The sequence below is a fragment of the Barbus barbus genome, assembly GCF_936440315.1.
Source record: "Barbus barbus genome assembly, chromosome: 6".
Classification (NCBI taxonomy): domain Eukaryota; kingdom Metazoa; phylum Chordata; class Actinopteri; order Cypriniformes; family Cyprinidae; genus Barbus; species Barbus barbus.
The window spans coordinates 14,167,119-14,185,201 of NC_136734.1; the positions used below are offsets into that span (position 1 = coordinate 14,167,119).

The window sequence follows — 18,083 nt, forward strand, 5'->3', positions numbered from 1 at the left end:
ACCGTCGCGGTTGCGCTGTAGTATTATATTTTGTCTTGTGAGGCAGCGGCAGAAATTTTTGAAAAAAAAAGTCAAAAACTTTGCTTATTTTTTTCCTTTTCTTTTTTGTCTTCGATACTTTCAAATCATAAAGAGTATACTAGCAGTATATTGTTTTTTTCCACTTGACTTGCACTTGGCAACGATACAAGCTTGTTTCTTCAAAGATGTTCAGCATGTTTTCTGCAAAAACCTCTGACGTGTTTACGTTTTACGTGGCGTGAAGACGTGAAAAAGCTATGCTAAATCCAATCTGACGGTCAGACTGAAACGGGTTTCCAGAAATGTGATTTTAATAGGATTCCAAACCACATACGAATGTAGCTCGAAACGGATTTGCACAAATCAGATTTCATGTAGTTCGTTGCCATTCAGACTATTTAAATATGATCAGATTTCAATCGGATTTGCACAAAAATTGGATTTGGGCTGACAGTCTGAACGAGGCCATGAGCAACTTTGCCTCAAGAACCATTGCTGGCAATCAAATCGTTCATTAAATATTCTCAATTATGTTAAAAACCTACTTTTGTAAACTAGTCCTAGGTTTTTCACACATCTTGATCAAACCACTGCAGCGCAATTCTCTGGACTCTCAAGATAAATAATTATCAAAAGAATGAGTTTTTTTTTTTTTTTTTGTCCTTTGGTTAGCTATAAAGGGGTCATTTAGAAAAGGGGCATGGCCAAATATACCCAAAAGCCTATGAAACCTAAACAAAAACTTTACAAAACTTGAAAACATGCGTCAGGTGACTCTTAACAAGCATGCAAAGTTTCATGGAGATCAGACCATAGGTGGAGCTATAACAGTTAAATAGGCCTCAAAACACAATATTTCTATAATAAATTACCTCAAATTGCAATAAAATGTTCATATATTCACAAACGCTATATCCTCATATCATATGATAGATCTCCTCATTTTGAACAACTTGACCACTGCTGCCAATCCAACGGTTCTTTAAATATTTGAGATTATAAAAATATATACTTTTTTGAACTAGTTCTAGGTTTTTTTACTCAAAATTAATCAGACCACTGCAGTATAATTCTCTGGACTCTATAGATCAACAACGATCAAAAAAATTGAACATTGGCATTTGGACAGTTATAACATGGTCATTTAAAATGTGGTCCTTGTATAGTACCCAAGCACCTATAAATCTTACAAGAAAACTCCAAACATCAAAAAAATATGTAAACTCATGCATTATATGATTCCAAACAATCATGCAAAGTTATTTGGAGACTGGACAGAAACTGACACTGTAATAGTTATGAAGGTTAAATCAGTACATGTCTATGCAGTCTTCCCTGAAAGTGCAAATACAACCACTAGATGGCAGCAAAGTATCCCTCATTGATTCATTCTATCACTTAAATCAGAAGTCTTCAACCCTGTTCCTGGAGACCCACTATCCTGAAGAGTTTAGCTACAACCCTAATCAAACACACCTGAAGCAGCCAAACAAGATCCTCAATACTGCTTGAAAATTGCAGGCAGGTGTGCTGAAGGAGGTTGGAAATAAACTTTCCAGGAGAGTTTGTCCCCAGGAACAGGGTTGAAGACCTCTGACCTAAATAGTTCTTTTCTCAGGTTTAACTTAGATATTGATATTCACAGTTTAAAATCATTACATTTAAAAATCACATTTAGTCAAAGTTTCCCAGTTCATTTACACTGATGAATCGCATTTGATTACAGTGAGACCTGAAAATTGCAAAAGACTTGCAGTAAGCATTTATTTCAAATCTCTATATCTACTAGGGATGTGCAATTAATTGAATTTGATTATCATGTGCATCTAGTCAGTAAAGCTGGTTCAGTGATTGGCAGTAAATCGCCATCACCTGCTTTCAAATGGAGCGGGAATTACTACACAGAACCGTAGTTCACTGACAAGCTAAGCAATTTTGTGTTCATAATAAAGTGAGAGCATAGATGCACATGAATTAATAGAGATTGTTTGCTCAAAATTTGGCTTTCCTTATGGTAGTGCCTTTAAAGTGACGGATTTTGAGTCCTAACGTTAACTTAGTTGGATCTCAGAGCCTGGTTACACAAATATAACTGACCTTAGAGAGTTGCGTCAGCTCAAGTAATTAAGCATTAGCACATGAGCAGGGACGTATCCTTTGTCAATGTCCTTTCTTACCTTAAAAGAACCCTTCTGACAAGTTGTTGGCCTGTATGATTTCTTGTCTTCTTGTCCTTTCCTGGCCTAATGGTTAGAGAGTCGGACCCGTAATCCAAAGGTTGCAGGTTCGAGTATTGGGCCGGCAGGGATTGTAGGTGGGGGGAGTGAATGTCCAGCGCTCTCTCCATCCTAAATACCACGACTGAGGTGCCCTTGAGCAAGGCACCAAACCCCCAACTGCTCCCCGGCCACTGCAGCATAAATGGCTGCCCACTGCTCCAGGTGTGTGTTCACGGTGTGTGTGTGTGATCACTGCTGTGTGTGTGCGCACGTTGGATGGGTTAAATGCAGAGCACGAATTCCGAGTATGGGTCACCATACTTGGCAGTATGTCACTTCACTTATTTTTATTTAATATCAAGGCCTAATGTCCAATTTAGCACATCCTCTGCTGCAGCAGCAGAAAAACCATGACACGAAATGGGCTGATGGCATATTACAGCTGTGCACTTTGCCCTATTTGCAAAGTTCAAGGGTCTATTTAAAAAAAAAAAAAAGGGGTTCAAAATGTGGCTTTCGTTAGGGCAGTGTGTCAAATTTCAAGGCCTTAGGTCTCTTTAATGCATATTCTGTGGTGGCCGAGACACCACACCCCTAAAGTGTGCATTGTACTATATGCTTTGTTTTCTTTTTTTTTTTTTAAGTTTAATGGTCTCTCGTGCAAACACATACAAGTATGTATTCGTTTTATTTTTGCAAAGGTCCTCGAGGCTATGGCATACGGTACAAAGAATATCGTGAGAAACCCAAAACGCAATACATTTTGCATAATTAAAAGTGCACCTTGAATTCATTCAGTGGTGTTTGACAATCACTGAAGACATCTGCCATGAAAACACACTTCTTGCATGATAAACTTATTTTCATTATAAATGTATAGTTTTCGATTATTAAAAAAAAAAAAAAAAAAAAAAAAAAAAAAACAACTGGGAAATATTTCAAAGTCTAGAAATATTTCCATACTCTGCTTTCATTTTTTTCATACTTTTCCAGACCTGAAAATTACTTAAAATCAAATTCCATACTTTTCCAAACCACGGAGGAACCCTGACATAAACGCGTGCATTTCTAGGTCTCCATTTTGAAATTGAAAATTTGACAAAGAATGCTGCTATTTGTATTAATTCATTACTCTATTCTTGAAATTCGCACCGCTAATGCAGACTTATTTATATCAGTCACACAACTTGTATTATAAGTAACGTGAACTGGGCCTCATAGTAAAAGCCAAGAAATCATACGGGCCAGAAGAACTTGTCAGAAGGGTTCGTTTAAGGTAAGAAAGGACATTGACAAAGGATACGTCCCTGCTCATGTGCTAATGCTTAATTACTTGAGCTGACGCAATTCTCTAAGGTCAGTTATATTTGTGTAACCAGGCTCTGAGATCCAACTAAGTTAACGTTAGGTCTCAAGATCCGTCACTTACGGGTTCGCCAGGATAATAAAGCGTATAACGTTAGTCATTAGCATTAAGCCTCCGAAGGTCTAATACAATTCACATTCATTCACAAAAGCGCAAAATAACATGACAGTTACCTGCTCTTTCCCGTCCCTGACAGGTGGGTGATAAACACTCTGCGTACGAGGGCTTCCATGATGCCTGTGTGCGGTCACAGGGTGCCCGTGTTCCCGTCCTTCCTCACACGCACTGCCGCCATCTACCGGGATGAAGGGTTCATTCTTCTCCTCGCTTTACGGCGGATCGCAGCCTAATAAGTGCATTACCGCCACCTGTCTCTCAAATTGACCATTGACACGCTATCTACAATCTCCTGATTACTCGATTGACCTCCCAACCCTACGGTGCTCGGGAGGGGACGTCTCGGTTCACTTTGTTTTGGACATATTTTTCTTGTGGCCACAAGTTTAATCCATAAACAACCCTACGTGACCATAGAAACCCGGGAGGATCAGAGATGGATTCATTAATATTCTATTTCGAATTAAGAAATTATTATATTAATTACTATAGAAATTAATACATAGTTAAATTATTATATTGACCATAGGCTACCGGACTGTAGGCAATCGCACACGAATGTAAACAGCATTCGAATGAAGTTTATCATGAATAGGATAAATGTTACATAAAGTATATAAAATAAAATAGACCTACAAGAAAACATTTTTATCCATCCCACAGTCTTGCTAGCTGTGTGTGTCCATTAACTGATCGTCTTTTTCCATAATATTTGTATAATATTATTAGCTATTATTATTATCATCATCAGTATTATTATTAGCCTATTATTATATTTTTATATTTGTTTTACATAACGTTCTGACTAGTTTTGTAAGCAAGCCTACTGTAAATGCTCGACATGCCATTATGCTTACTGGAATTTATAGCCTATTGGAAATGCAGTTTAAAGGTTGAATTTAACATATATTTATTTTTTTCTGCAAATTAATAATTATTAACATTATAGCCTGCTGCCTAGTGTTTCATTGAGGACTGAATCCTTCACGTAGTTTCATTTGTAAATAAAAACACAACACGCTCATTTATCATCACGCACTGGCATAAATAGCCTACAATCATAAAGTATTGGCATAATTGCCAGGCGTTTACAGTATTAGCAAAATATATGGTAGCAAATAGCATAATTATACAGAACGTTAATTAGGTAAAGTGATATACGAATTGAAAGGGAAACAATTAAATATATTTATATGAAATTTATATAAATATAACTTATAACTTACTTTATAACCTAATAATAATATAAAAATATTAAATAAAATGTTTAATGTTAATAAAAATGTTTTATCCATCTCTGATAATCCCGGGTTGCTATGGTCACATACGAATTAAACACGTGTCCACAAGAAAAATATGTGGCTCCCTCAACATAAGAAGTCGCGGCCACGAGAAAAGGTCGTTGTAAGGATGTCGTAACCTCGACAAAACGATTTCGTTCCCACGACTTAACATGTCGTGGTCACCACAAAACTAACTGAACCGAAGACGTCCCCTCCCGGTCACCGTACAACCCACATTCAAACACCCTTCAATCTTGCAAACAAACTGAGTATGACGAAGATCACAAGGAAGGTTTTACATTGCATAAACCAGAATGATGTTTTCCGATAATATGAAGTGTTGCATTAAGATTAGTATGACCCATTCTTAATGTTGTTCATTGCCACAGCACTTGACACATAGCACCAGTTTTTTTCTGTACAATAAAAATAAATAGAACTTAAATTAATATAATAGAAAATAAATATCCTATTGAAAACAAAGCAAAACAACAACAACATTTAGCTGTTATCATGTTACATGTCCAAAAACTATAGTACCAGGTACAAAGATAAATTAAGAAAACAACAATAAATAAACCCAGAAATAACTTTGATAATTTTGTTGTATTGCTTTTCAGGTTCAGAAACATCAACATGGCGGGACAAAGAAAGAAAATAACATTTATCTTATTATAAATTAAAGTTTTTCATATTTATTTCATTTATTTGATATTTAAATTTGTATTATTTGTCATTAAAAAGATTAATTACTGTTATTTCAATAAACCACCCAAGCATGACACTGAATCTTAGTTAACACTAATTTATTCATATAAATATATATAAAATCACATTGACAGCAACAAGTGCAGATAACTGACTTTCAAAGCTTTAATAGGTCAAAGGCTACATTATAATTGATTGCAAAAGTTTTCCATTAAGCAAAAAAACAAAAAGCAATGAAAATGACACAACATACCATATCAAAACAAAAAATGTGACCTTGGTTTCATTCTCAAAAAATGAGAATAAAGTTGTGGCAGTATATTGCACAATGGAATGATAAAACTAAAACTGAAAATATGTCTAATCTGGCCAGCATATCACTTTATTAGCTGCATATAACACCCAATAAATGTCAGATCAGAAAAGTAGAAAGTGGGTATCACCAAACACTTCACTTTTCTCAACCAGATATTACGCCAGCAAAAAAGAAGCATGGATTCACGGCAAACATGTATTACATATCACAGCTCTGTTTCAGATAAAATAGTATAATCCAAAAGTTTTTGATGAATAAAAGCAACTTCACATCTAACATAAAAGTGGTTTTTCTCCCATTTTTCTCAAACACAATCCAATGGCTCCAATCCGGTGGTGTTCGAGGTCTCAGAATGTTGTCTAGGCTATAGAAATTAACTTAAGGGACTTTTTATAAAATTGAGTTTCTATTATCGGTCATCTCAAACCTGCATGACTTAATTTCTTCTGTGGAACTATGAAAAGATATTTTGATGTTGCAACTGTTTTTGTCCAAATAATAGGGTTCAGAACAAACGTTGGGTTCCGTTTACTTTCATTACATGGACATTTTTATATTTTTGCATTCTGAAGAAGAAAGTCAGACAGGATTGGAATGACATGAAGGGTGAATAAATATATCACATCATAAGAATATAGTGATCAAACACAGCACTGTGCCTCAAAGGATTTATTTAAAAGAAAATAAAAACTTAAAATAGCTTTTCGTAGTCTTATTTTTGGCCGCAAATCCCTTAGTATTTTTATTTACAAAGCTGTAAATGGGAAAAAAAATGGAACTGTAATGATAAAATCTAAACTGCCAATTTCATAGGTCATTAGTAGTCAAGGATGAGCACCTCCTTGTTTCAGAGAAGGGCTTAAACCAATGGATCATTAATTATTATTCCCACACTCATTTTTTCATCAGAAAATGACAGATAGGAACGTGTTAGTTAGCAATATGTTGCAAATGCAAGAAAAACACAACTAGCTTGCAGCAGTCACATTGTGAGGAATCAGAAAGTGCTCAGGATGGTTTACTATGTGCTTATATTATTTGCGCGCGCACACACACACACAGAGCTCAAATGTCTTTTGTGTCAGTCTGCTTCACACGCTTTACGTTTCAACTGTAAATGCTACAAGAAAATGTTTTTTCACTCTATTGCTAAACATTCTGTAAACAACGGCGTGTGAAGTGCAAATTCTTTCCTTGATTAGGCAAAAAGATTAAAACCCAAATTTTTGGTAATTGATCAACTGTTCACAAGAACTAAGAATAGATTTGTGAAAAACAGCTTAAACCTCCAGGCCTTGGCGAGAAAAGTAGTCTTCCAGTTCTGTGAGCTTCTCGATTAGCAATACGTCAAGGTCAACGTCGTCCTGTCTTCCCCTACGAGCCCTTCCTCGTGGCCCCTTCACACGCAGTGGACCCAGGTTAGTTTTAGCCTTGCGTTTCCGAGGCAGTGTGAAATCTGGAAAGTCTAGAACTCGCTTTCGTTTCTGATGACCGATGCATACCAAAGAGCCGTTCTTCTCTTTCGGTTCTTCAAATATAGTCTCCAGGCTTCTGCATGAATGAAAAGCAGAAACAGCAGAATGACTTCCAGAATAACACAAAATATTAGAAGCAATTAATAAATAAAAGTTGCAAAAACAAACCTGTTAGGGGTTGGAGACTTGTAATTCTTGTTGGTATAAATCTCCTCCAAACTGAATTCCTTTTTCTTCAGCCTTATTGGATGCAAAACAGAATGTTTATGATAATAAATGCTTTAACCAATGTTGTAAGTATCCCAATTTTAAGCACTTTTAGATTAGCCATTAAGTGTCCTATATATATATATATATATAAAAACAAAGGCCGTACACGACCCCATACATACATTACAAAGTATTGTGTCACCCCCTTCTAATGAACATGTTTGACTACTTTAGTAATTGTACGAGTACAAATCTTAATGTTTAAGCATATAATGATATTCTAGGGAATTGTGTGCTTCTAATTTTATAGCAACAGTTTGGACAGGACCCTTTTCTATTCTAACATGACAGTGCCTCTGTGAATAAGACACGGTTCAAGAAGACATGATTGATTCAGTCAGTGTGGAAGAACTTGACTGGTCTGCAGAAAGCCAAGTCCTGATCCCAGCTGAACACCTCTGGTGTGACTTTATATGCACTTTATATGACTTTATATGCAGACCTTGAGCCAAAAACATCACCAAACACCAATGACTTGTATAGACACTATAAGGACAAAAGTGTTGGGACACCCCCTTCTTTAGAACAGAAAAAGGCACTAACAAGACTGTGGCAACAAAGATGGAAACATAATTCATGTATTTAAAAATTGTATTTCCATCTCTGTTGCAACAGTTTTGGACGTGTCTATGACAGTACCCTTATGTACAAGTCATTGGTGTTTGGTGATGAGTTTTTTGGTGAGGGGTCGTGAACTGCCTTGGTTTTATTTTGTACAGTTCTCTGAGGTCCACTTATGTTATCAAGATTTTTACATCAAAAAACATCATCATTTAGAGGTAATACGCTATTTTCTGTCCTGTTTTCAACCCCCTTCATCAGAACGCTCTGTTTGAATGGGCGTGATGGGTTGTAGACTCAGAAGTAAACGCCCACTGCTATGTTTGGCTAACTGTTGTGCATGTTTGACAGCCTACATCTTTCACAGATGGACGCTGCTGTGATTTAGGTTAAAAACGCATAAATACTCAGTACATATCAACCAATCATTTTAACAAAGCAATAGTGATCATTTAATAAAAACAGTTGTGGGTTGCGTCATTACTATCGGATCCAATATAGTCAACTTAGCATCATCTTTTAGTTGAAATGTTTCTTAAAATCCCGCATCGAATTGAGCCTTGTTTGTAAACGAATCCACGGTAAAATTAAGTGAACAAAGGACAGAGTTCTTACTGATGCGGTCTGAAACTTCATTAAAAATAAAGTTCATACACTCTTTACTAACGTTGGGATCAGAAGGAAGGCAATGCAAAACTGTTTTTCCACAACTTGGCACTGCAGAGCATCTTGTTGTCTTCTCAGCCATCTTTATCGTTTGGTTTTTGGCACGAATCGGTGGGCGGGGCTAAACAGGCAGTGGTGTAGAAGCAGGTGTTGATCTTCCTCTGCGGAGGCGGTGCTTATCCACATTACTACATCATAGAGTTGTACATTCCACAAGCTGTCGTTTTGGCAGATTGGCTATAATATAAACTGTTTTTAGACTAAAAAGTTTTGAGTTCTGAAACTCACAGGATGTTTTTATAGCACAATGACCTCTTATTATGTCAAAAGATCAAGAGAATTTTGGTTTCTCAGTTTATAACCCCTTTAAAAATATACAGCGATTACAAGAATTGTAACAACTGTTAAAATTATCATATAAACCAGTTCTAAGATTATACATCATTATTTATTATGAAGATTAGAGGAGTTGAATGCTCACCTCTTTGGTTTGGGGAGTCCCATTGGAGTAAGGTTGTTATCTGGTTTAGGAACAGTCTTACGAATACGAATTTGAGAGACCCTTTTGGAACGTTGACCTCCTTGAGCTTCACTATTAGTGTCATAGAGTTCCACCTAAAGAAAGATGAATGTCTAGGCTTGAGGAAACATAACTGGAATGCAAAATCCTTCAGTTCAGCAATGTCTGAAGATCCAAATATTTCTTTCAAAACTATTAGTTCAAATGCTAGAAGAGATGAAATACTGTAATACCTGGTTCATTTCTGTAGATGTGCCCCGATTATGCAAACCAGGGTATTTGACATTTGCACTGGCGATAGCAAAAGATTTCCCCACAGATTCAGTGGGGGATCCATCCAGTCGCACCGATTTGGGGCTGATACTGTGTCGAGAGGGGTGATCTAGGCTCCTTTCTGGTGTGAGGCAATTTTTTGACAGATGACACACTGATAGGGATGAGGTGGCTTTCCTACACAGTGAAACCAGCAAGCATTTTATAGAACATCAGGTTATTGCTAATATAACATCGGTCAACATCTACAGTACATGATTAAATGATCAGCATAGAAGTGTAGTTATCTATGGATTGTAAAATTGGATTGCCTTCATGCTTCAAATCTGTCAACAATCACAAATCAGAATGTCTAAAAAAAGATGATTTTATTGCTACATTCATATTTTATTATGTAGATTGCTTTAAGGTGAAGTGAGTAATTTCTGCACCACTAGCAGCATCAAACTAAATAGAAAAACTAGATTTTTTGTTTACGATGCAATGCCGCAACATGAATAATCTATTTTCCATGTTAATAAAAGTTTTTGGTGTAACCAGACATGTAAGCGATACGCAACGAGCGTACAAAGAGAACAGTTTCTATCATGAGTGACACCTCAGGTATTGACTATGTTTTGTATAAAAATGGTTTTATTTGACTTCAACAGCCAAAATTAAAGAGACAATGAATAATTAACCTCAGATCTTGGAAAGGAAATATAAGTAAGTATAAGGAAAATAACAAAATAAACATTGGTTGTGATATGTGATTGATTTGTATATCTTGTATGTCGCAACTGGTGTGGACAGACAAACTGTAACTAGAAATCTTATCATTTGGTTAAGGTGTAAGGTGTTGTGGGTGGTTGCTAGGGTGTTGTGGGTGGTTTCTTATTGGCCCACCCCAAAAGAATCCACATTCAGGTCTCTACAAGATATCTCGGCTAAATTGTACAGTCACTTAGAAAAGTAATAGCTCAAACACACCGAGCCACACAAGCTTGTCATTCATGTATGCAGCAAAAATGCAAAGTTTGATATCTGTAAGTGTAGTTGAAGTAATAATAATAATGCTTGCATTCCAAACACAGGAAACCCAGAGATGCCACAAAATGAGTTTCAAGAAAACAAGATGCCTGGCCACTGTAGATTTCCAAAGGTTTGGAAAGCTTTTCAGCCATTCGATTTTGTGTTGCTAGTTGTGCTAAAATTCTGCACTTCACCTTCAACCTGAAATAGTTACCAAAGGCTGATTAAACTTATTTAATGATTAAATGTATTTTCATTGAATAGATTGGCTAAAATGCAAAAGATGCAGGGGGATATGCCCACCGTGCTGAAGCTCTTTTCCTGCTGGGTGCAGCTTCTTGACTGGATCGGCGTATATAGCTATCAATGAAAAGATGTAGATCAAAATGGGTTGAATTGTAAGTGCAAGCAGCATGCAGGTAAAAACTGACATTCACCTCTGATTATTTAAAAAAAAATTCCTTGCAATCAAAACATGCAAAACAAAGTTTTAACCTCAACAGCTTTAACTCACTGGTGATCGTTGTCTAAGCCTGGTGGGGCTGTGAAGTCAACCAGAGGTCGAAAAGGATGACACTTGCTCCTCCCCAAAATCCGACTCACAACCGTATGGATACCAGAACATGACAACTGCATAAGAGGAAAGTTGATCCGCCTGTGTCGAAACCACAGTCTGAAGGAAGCTGGAGAAGACAAAGCCAGGACGGTACTAACTCCTGCCCCAGAGAAGCTCCCTTTGCTAAAAATAGACAAAGGCGAACTGGTGGGGTGAAAAAATTTAGATAAGCTAGGACAACTTGCAGAGTCTTTATCCAGGTGGATAGGTAAAGCATCTGAAGGACAAGCTAGTGTACCAGTCGTTTGAGGAGAGACAGGAAGTATCAAGTCCTCAAGAATCGGCTGCCAATGTTTGGATATCCCACCTGCATGCTCAAAGGAAAAAGAAAGGGTTTCTCCAACTTTAAGAGCGGGAAATCCAGGAAGGTGATGTTTCTTTCCACCACAGTGTTTGAGTTTGGATCCAGTTCTGCTGCAACCAGTCCATCTGTCCAAGTTGGCTGAGGAACAGCTTCTGGATACCAAGCGATAGGCGGTATCTGAGAGCCGATTCAACAGTTTGGTAGTATCGCTTTCTAAAAATTGTTTGGAGGACCTATTTCTTGGGACCAACTGATGGGAACTGGAGTGCGCTTGATAAAATGTCAAAAGCGAGCCTAGTGATTTTTGGTCACCTACACCTTTTACCAGTTGGTTTGGCAAAGCAAGTTCACAGTATGGCAGGATTGATGACCCTTGAACAGGGCTATCCATTGAGTGTGATATATTTGAGAACTGACAATCAACGCTTTGTCCCTTATTACCTATCTTTGTGCTCTCATCAGAATCTCCAGCATTTGTCCCTGTCAATTCATCTATATCCCTTGACGTATGGACGTGATCCAAGACTGAAGTACTATTACTCAGTGAGGTAGTAGTAGAGTGAAAGAGACCATTCATTTTAATCTGATCCAAGATTGGCGCTTCTTTCTTATTAGAAGTCGGAAAGAGAACTGAACAACCCTTTGATTTATCAGGGTTGGGTTGTGCTCCTAGCGGCTTAGTGGAGAAAGGGAAGGCAATTTGACTAAAGGACTGCAGCTGGATTTTTTCACACTCGTCTTTAGAGGAATCTTTCAATGCTGCTGGTTTCCCAGAGGGCTTTGAGTTCACTGCTTTTGCAAATGAACAAAGATTAAATGTATTAGTGTTTGACTTTAAGCCACTAGGAGCTGAAGATCTGAGAAACTGAACGGAAGGCACCTGAGGGTTTTCAGGAACATGTAAACACTGATTATTTAAGGTGTCTTCTCCTTCCTGACCAGTTTTATTATTCCCCACACTCTCAGAGGACAGTACTTCTTGATTACAAGGAAGTCCGCGGCTGCCATTGTCATCTGAGCTGGTAAGCACAGAATCGCCCAATAAGTTTAATGTGACTCTCTCCTTCTCAGCTTCCAGTTCCATCTCCAGATCTTCAAAATCTGAAACGGGCGAGCAGTTACCCTGCAAACAATTGCCTTTTTGTCCACATGATGAACTGGAGCTGCTACAAATTCCACGTAGATCTTGACAGTTTAGGTCCTCGGCCTTATGATCAGGACTTTGGCTGGGCTGGAAAGGAGTTGACATTGCCCAAGAACACGCAGAGTCCTTCCTAGTTTCTGGAGAAGAGATATTTGAAATGATTCCTTTGAAGTCTTTTGGCACTTCTGTATGCACTCCTGCAAGCACAAAAAATAAATCAAATCAAAGTTAATCTATGTCTTTGCTGTACTCCTAAATGCTGATTAAATTATCTTTTAGCGAACACCTGGAAGAATTTCTCTTCTGACTCATGTTGAATTCAGTTTTTTGCCCAATAAACTGCTCTCCAGAACGAGAACGCCCTGTCCTCCTAATACCACCTGACTATAAAAAGCAATAGCAAATCATGGTTTGTGGCTTTAATATAAACTATATGATGTTAGCTATTAAAAAGGGACAGGTTTTTTTTATCCCCCACTGCAACCTCATGTTACATTGGGAAATATAGGAAAGAATACTTTGCTCATCACAGCATTTGAGATGGTATATGTGTAATTAGCTTCAAATGACTTTATAATTAATTTACATTAACATTTACCATGACTGCAAGCTGATGAAACACTTAGAGTATTTGGACAGCCAAAGGACAAGTCTCTTCCCAGTTGGCCAACTTTACTGTGCAGCTGAGCTAAACTGCGAGTATGTGCACTGCTCTGTGAACACAGCTGATCCATCCTCCTCTCCACTGCCTCAAGACGCTGGGTCAGAGATCCAAAGGTATCAGTCAGCAGACGCTTCATCTCAGTTTGATGGGACACAAGAAATCGTTCCAGAACTCCAAGCTGCTCTCCTGATGGTCCAGCTGGAGGAGATGTATTGAAGGTGGCAGGTGTCCATCGTTGATCCCTAAACTTGGCCTCTGCAAAAGGAGATATTGATCAAACATAACTTCTTAACATAACTTGACTAGACACCAAAATATTGTTTTGATTCCATTTGGAACCAATTATTTAAAGAATTAAGGTAAAAAGATAAAATATTACCGCTTTTACAGTATTTTATCAAATAAAAGGAGCATTTTGAGCATAAGAGACTTATTTTAAAAACATTTAAAAATCTTATTGACCTTAAAGATTTGAACAGTAGTATAGGTATACAGTCGTGGTCAGAATTATTGGCACCCTTGGTAAATATTATCAAAGAAGGCTGTGGAAATTAATCTGCATTGTTTCATTGGAGAATAAGAATTTATTGGGAGGAAATATCATTATGTTCAATAAATGTTTTTCTCTGATACACATTGGCCACAATTAACGGCACCCTTTTATTCAATACTTTCTCAAACCTCCATTTGCCAGTTTAACAGCTCTAAATTTTCTCCTATAATGCATGATGAGGTTAGAGAACACCTGACAAGAGATCAGAGACCATTTCTTCATCCAGAATCACTCCAGATCCTTCAGATTCACAACTCCATGACGGTGCTTCTTCTCTTCAGTTCACCTCACTCATTTTCTACAGGGTTCAGGTCAAAGGACTGGAATGGCCATAGCAGAAGCTTGGTTTTGTGCTCAGTGACCCATTTTTGTGTTGTTTTTGAGGTTTGTGTTTGGATTATTGTCCAGTTGGAAGATCCAAACATGGCCCATTATAAGATTTCAAACAGAGTCAGTCACTTATTGATTTTTTATCTGTTGGTATTTGACAGAGTCCATGATGCTGTCAAATACTGTCTAAACAAGATGTCCAGGACCTCCAGCAGAAATATAGGCCCACAAAATAAAAAATACAGCAGTATATTTCATTGTACACATGAGGTACTTATTTATCCCCATGTTCACCAAACCCATCTTGAGTGTTTGCAGCTAAAAAGCTAATTTTTTAGTTTCATCTGACCATAGAAGCCAGTCCCATTTGAAATTCCAGTCATGTCTGATAAACTGAATATGCTGGAGTTTGTTTTTGGATGAGCTAGGAGAATTTTTCTTGAAACCCTCCCAAACAACATGTGGTGATGTAGGGGCTGTAAAAATTTTTTTTTAAAGGTTTTCTGACCCCGAGACTCAACTATTTTCTGCAATTCTCCAGCTGTGGTCCTTGAAGAATCTTTAGCCACTCAAACTCTCCTTCTCACCATGCATTAGGACGATATAGGCACATGTCCTCTTCAGGCAGTTTCGTAACATAAAATGTTGATAGGAAATTCTTAATTATTGCCCTGATAGTGGAAATTTTCACTGCTCTAGCTCTTGTTCTTAAAGCCACTTCACTAATTTGTGAAGCGCAATTATCTTTTGCTGCACATCAGAAATATATTCTTTGTTTTTTCTCATTGTGATGGATGGTTAAGGGAATTTGGACGTTGTTTTCCCTCCTATTTATATTTCTGTGAAACAGGAAGCCATGGCTGGATAATTTCATGTTCATAATCACCCTAGAGTGCTCAAAATTGTAAATATGAATGGGAATATACTTTAGAGATATTTTACTCCTAAGAATTTCTAGGGGCACCAGTAATTGTGTCCAAAGTGTATTTGAGAAAAACGTTTATTTCATAATGAGATTTTCCCCCATTTTCAATTGTTTTAGTTCAATGAAAGGTTTGATTTTTGTGAAAGATCAAAAGGATTAATAATGCAGGTTTATTTTCAGAGCCTTCTTTGATCATATTTACCAAGGGTGCCAATAATTCTAACCACGACTGTATATTTATTATTCTAATGTTTTTATTTGGTGTTTAAAATAAAACACCCACTAAGAGGTGATTTATGATACGGTGATACATAGCATAATAAGGAAATTAACTGTTGCACATTAGATTACTTTTAATTTTTATAGAATTAAAAAACAAAATAATGAACATAGGTCTTTCTTCTTAGGTAGCAAGAAGAAATATGATTTGCTTTAGTAAAACCAAACTTATGGTGAACATGTCAAATCTGCAGTGTTCCATAATCATACATAAGCGAATACACTACCCTTATATTCTAAGGTAATCGAGACTTGTTATAGCACTTGCATATCATTGCTCTTTTGTTGATTTTGATTGCTTCCATTGTCCTCATTTGTAAGTTGCTTTGGATAAAAGCATCTGCTAAATGACTAAATGTAAATATATTCAATATTACCTTGCTGATTACACATGTGCATGCGAGTCGAGCTAGGATTGACTTCAAAGATACTGCTTTTTGGATCAAACGTCATCTGTCTCAGAGCTCCTTCAGTTTCCAGACAAACTTCCTTCAAGCCTTTCTCAAAGTCTAAGGTATGTGTTGTGTCACCAGATTCAGTCTCCTCCCTGCTGGTTTCTCTGCATCCTATGGCCAGCTGTTCCTGATACAGCGGAGAAAGAGCAGCACGATGGCATGGACCAGCTGCAGACGCAGGCACCTGCTCTGTATCTTTCTGCTCAGCCGGAGGATTGGACAACATCTTTTAAAGGGACTGATGGGAGAGAACACATCAGATCAGCAACCGATTAAGTCACAAGTCATAACATGAATTACACATGGTAAATTTAATATTACTGTTGTGTCCATTCTTTGGTCTTAACAGTCTTATGTATTGTATATATTGTACCCTGCTATTTACAAAATGTACGGTCTCAGATAGGAATATCATCGTACTGAATGATTAATATATTTATACACCATGTATTTATACGACACTCCAATGTGTGGTGGTACAAGTGGTAGCAATACCATTACTTTGATGCATAACATGGTCCTGAATTATTAAAAATATGCCATGGTTTTTACATACAATTCCAAGGAACTTCAAACTATACCAAAAATGTACTGAACGTGCACATACATTTCAATTTATACACATAAATCGTGCTATATTAAAACACCAGCTAGAATAATGTGTCCGGAATCACATGAATAAATGAATGAAAATGAACAGGTTTCGTCGGAAATATCCTTCCTCAAACTAATTAAAAACATATTACTAGACCGCCTTTCGTATATAATCCATCAAAGAAAACATTCTTACTTCAAAACTGTTTTTTATGTATAGGTTTTATGCATAATGAACAGGCTGCGCATGCCAGACTTTCGAAGGCCCTGGAAACGAATACAAATAAATCAAAAGCAAGTCAGACATGTTTCAAAAAGCAGTACCTATATTGCGTTCCCGTTTACAACTGTCAGCCCGCTAAAGAACGTCTCCGGCGGTGAGGGTGTGCTGTTATATCACTAATACTCGCCGAGCCATCCTCATGATGGATGCACAGGTCGGATGTGATTTCTTTAAGCCAGTAAAAGTCATTTCCGGCGAGCCTTCAGACCCACGCTCAGACTGATGGACAGATTTCCAGTGCAAACCTACTGCACACTAACCTAGCGTATTATTACGGCATATATGTAATTAACTATATCATAAAACTAACACACAGCGCTAACAAATTCCCCAAGCGTCATAATATTTGCTCTTGACGGTCAGTGACGACTTCCGTCATGCGTGCTGCTGTAAGGCGTGCTGCCATTGGGTGCATTTCTACTGGACTGTTTTACATTAATCTTTATTTGAAAAACATATTTTATTATCTACCGTGTATCATTTTGACTGTTACTTACAGTGGTATATTAGTCAGAATAATTACTTGTTAAAAATATAAAGAAACAATTTAATTAACATTTTCCTCACACGTTGTAATAAAATCAGTGTTCTGATATTATGAGCAGCAGAGCGCATGCATTCCTATTTAATGAGAGTACATTTCACATGCCTTTCAAAGCCCATTCTTCCTCTTCTTCGAGGCAAAACTGAGTAGGTCAGTTTTTATTTACACATAGTTTGTGGCCCTGTAGGATAAGTAGCAACAGAACATTTAATCAATATTGAATGCTGCAATTCAATATTAATATTGAACACTGAATCAGCAAAACTGAAGAATTTCCCATTTTAGAATGTTGTTATGCTTTTATTAGTGCAGTAAGGTCTGTGGTAGGCCTTGAAGAGACTTTTTTTGTGTTGTTGTGTGATCTTACTGTATGTAACTGTACCCTAACCGACCATAAGAAATAACAGAGACAAACCATGAAGCAAAACATGATCTTCTTCTAGATTTTAGAGCCACAGTCTGAGCAGCTCTGTATCCCATTTGAGTGAGTGAAAGGGTGTACTTTTTTAACCCTATTAAGCTATCGCCTTATTTAAGGGCATCTTCATATTCTATATATAAATATAATCAATTATGTAATGTGTAC

The 18,083-nt window shown here is 37.2% G+C and overlaps 2 protein-coding genes across 7 annotated transcripts in view; both read right to left on the bottom strand.

Annotated features, from left to right (window-relative positions):
- The window catches only part of LOC306870900 (phosphatidylserine decarboxylase proenzyme, mitochondrial-like), a 36,935-nt gene extending 32,888 nt beyond the window's left edge, over positions 1–4,047 (bottom strand). For 2 of the 5 annotated variants that reach the window (XM_079418467.1, XM_079418468.1), the window contains exon 1: positions 3,780–3,893. Coding sequence is in view for 1 of the 5 variants with exons in the window: in XM_079418470.1 (XP_079274596.1) it covers positions 3,780–3,838 (59 nt within the window). In the remaining 4 variants the exon portion in view is untranslated. Of the gene's footprint in view, positions 1–3,779 lie in introns of all 5 variants that reach the window. The other 3 variants (XM_079418470.1, XM_079418471.1, XM_079418472.1) reach the window with 3 other exon arrangements.
- Positions 4,048–5,795: 1,748 nt separating this feature from the next.
- Positions 5,796–17,336, bottom strand: LOC306871512 (uncharacterized protein). 2 transcript variants are annotated; one of them, XM_079419516.1, is made up of 9 exons: positions 16,995–17,336; positions 15,999–16,314; positions 13,469–13,789; positions 11,321–13,067; positions 11,110–11,166; positions 9,756–9,972; positions 9,484–9,617; positions 7,674–7,745; positions 5,796–7,581 (listed from the first exon to the last, which is right to left on the bottom strand). In XM_079419516.1, exons 2-9 carry the CDS (start codon positions 16,300–16,302, stop codon positions 7,311–7,313), a joined length of 3,123 nt encoding a protein of 1,040 aa, XP_079275642.1. In that variant the 5' UTR covers positions 16,303–16,314; positions 16,995–17,336; the 3' UTR covers positions 5,796–7,310. The 2 variants fall into 2 exon arrangements, with proteins under 2 accessions (XP_079275642.1, XP_079275643.1); XM_079419517.1 differs by lacking the exon at positions 11,110–11,166 and having other exon boundaries at positions 16,995–17,332.
- Between the last annotated feature and the right edge of the window lie 747 nt (positions 17,337–18,083).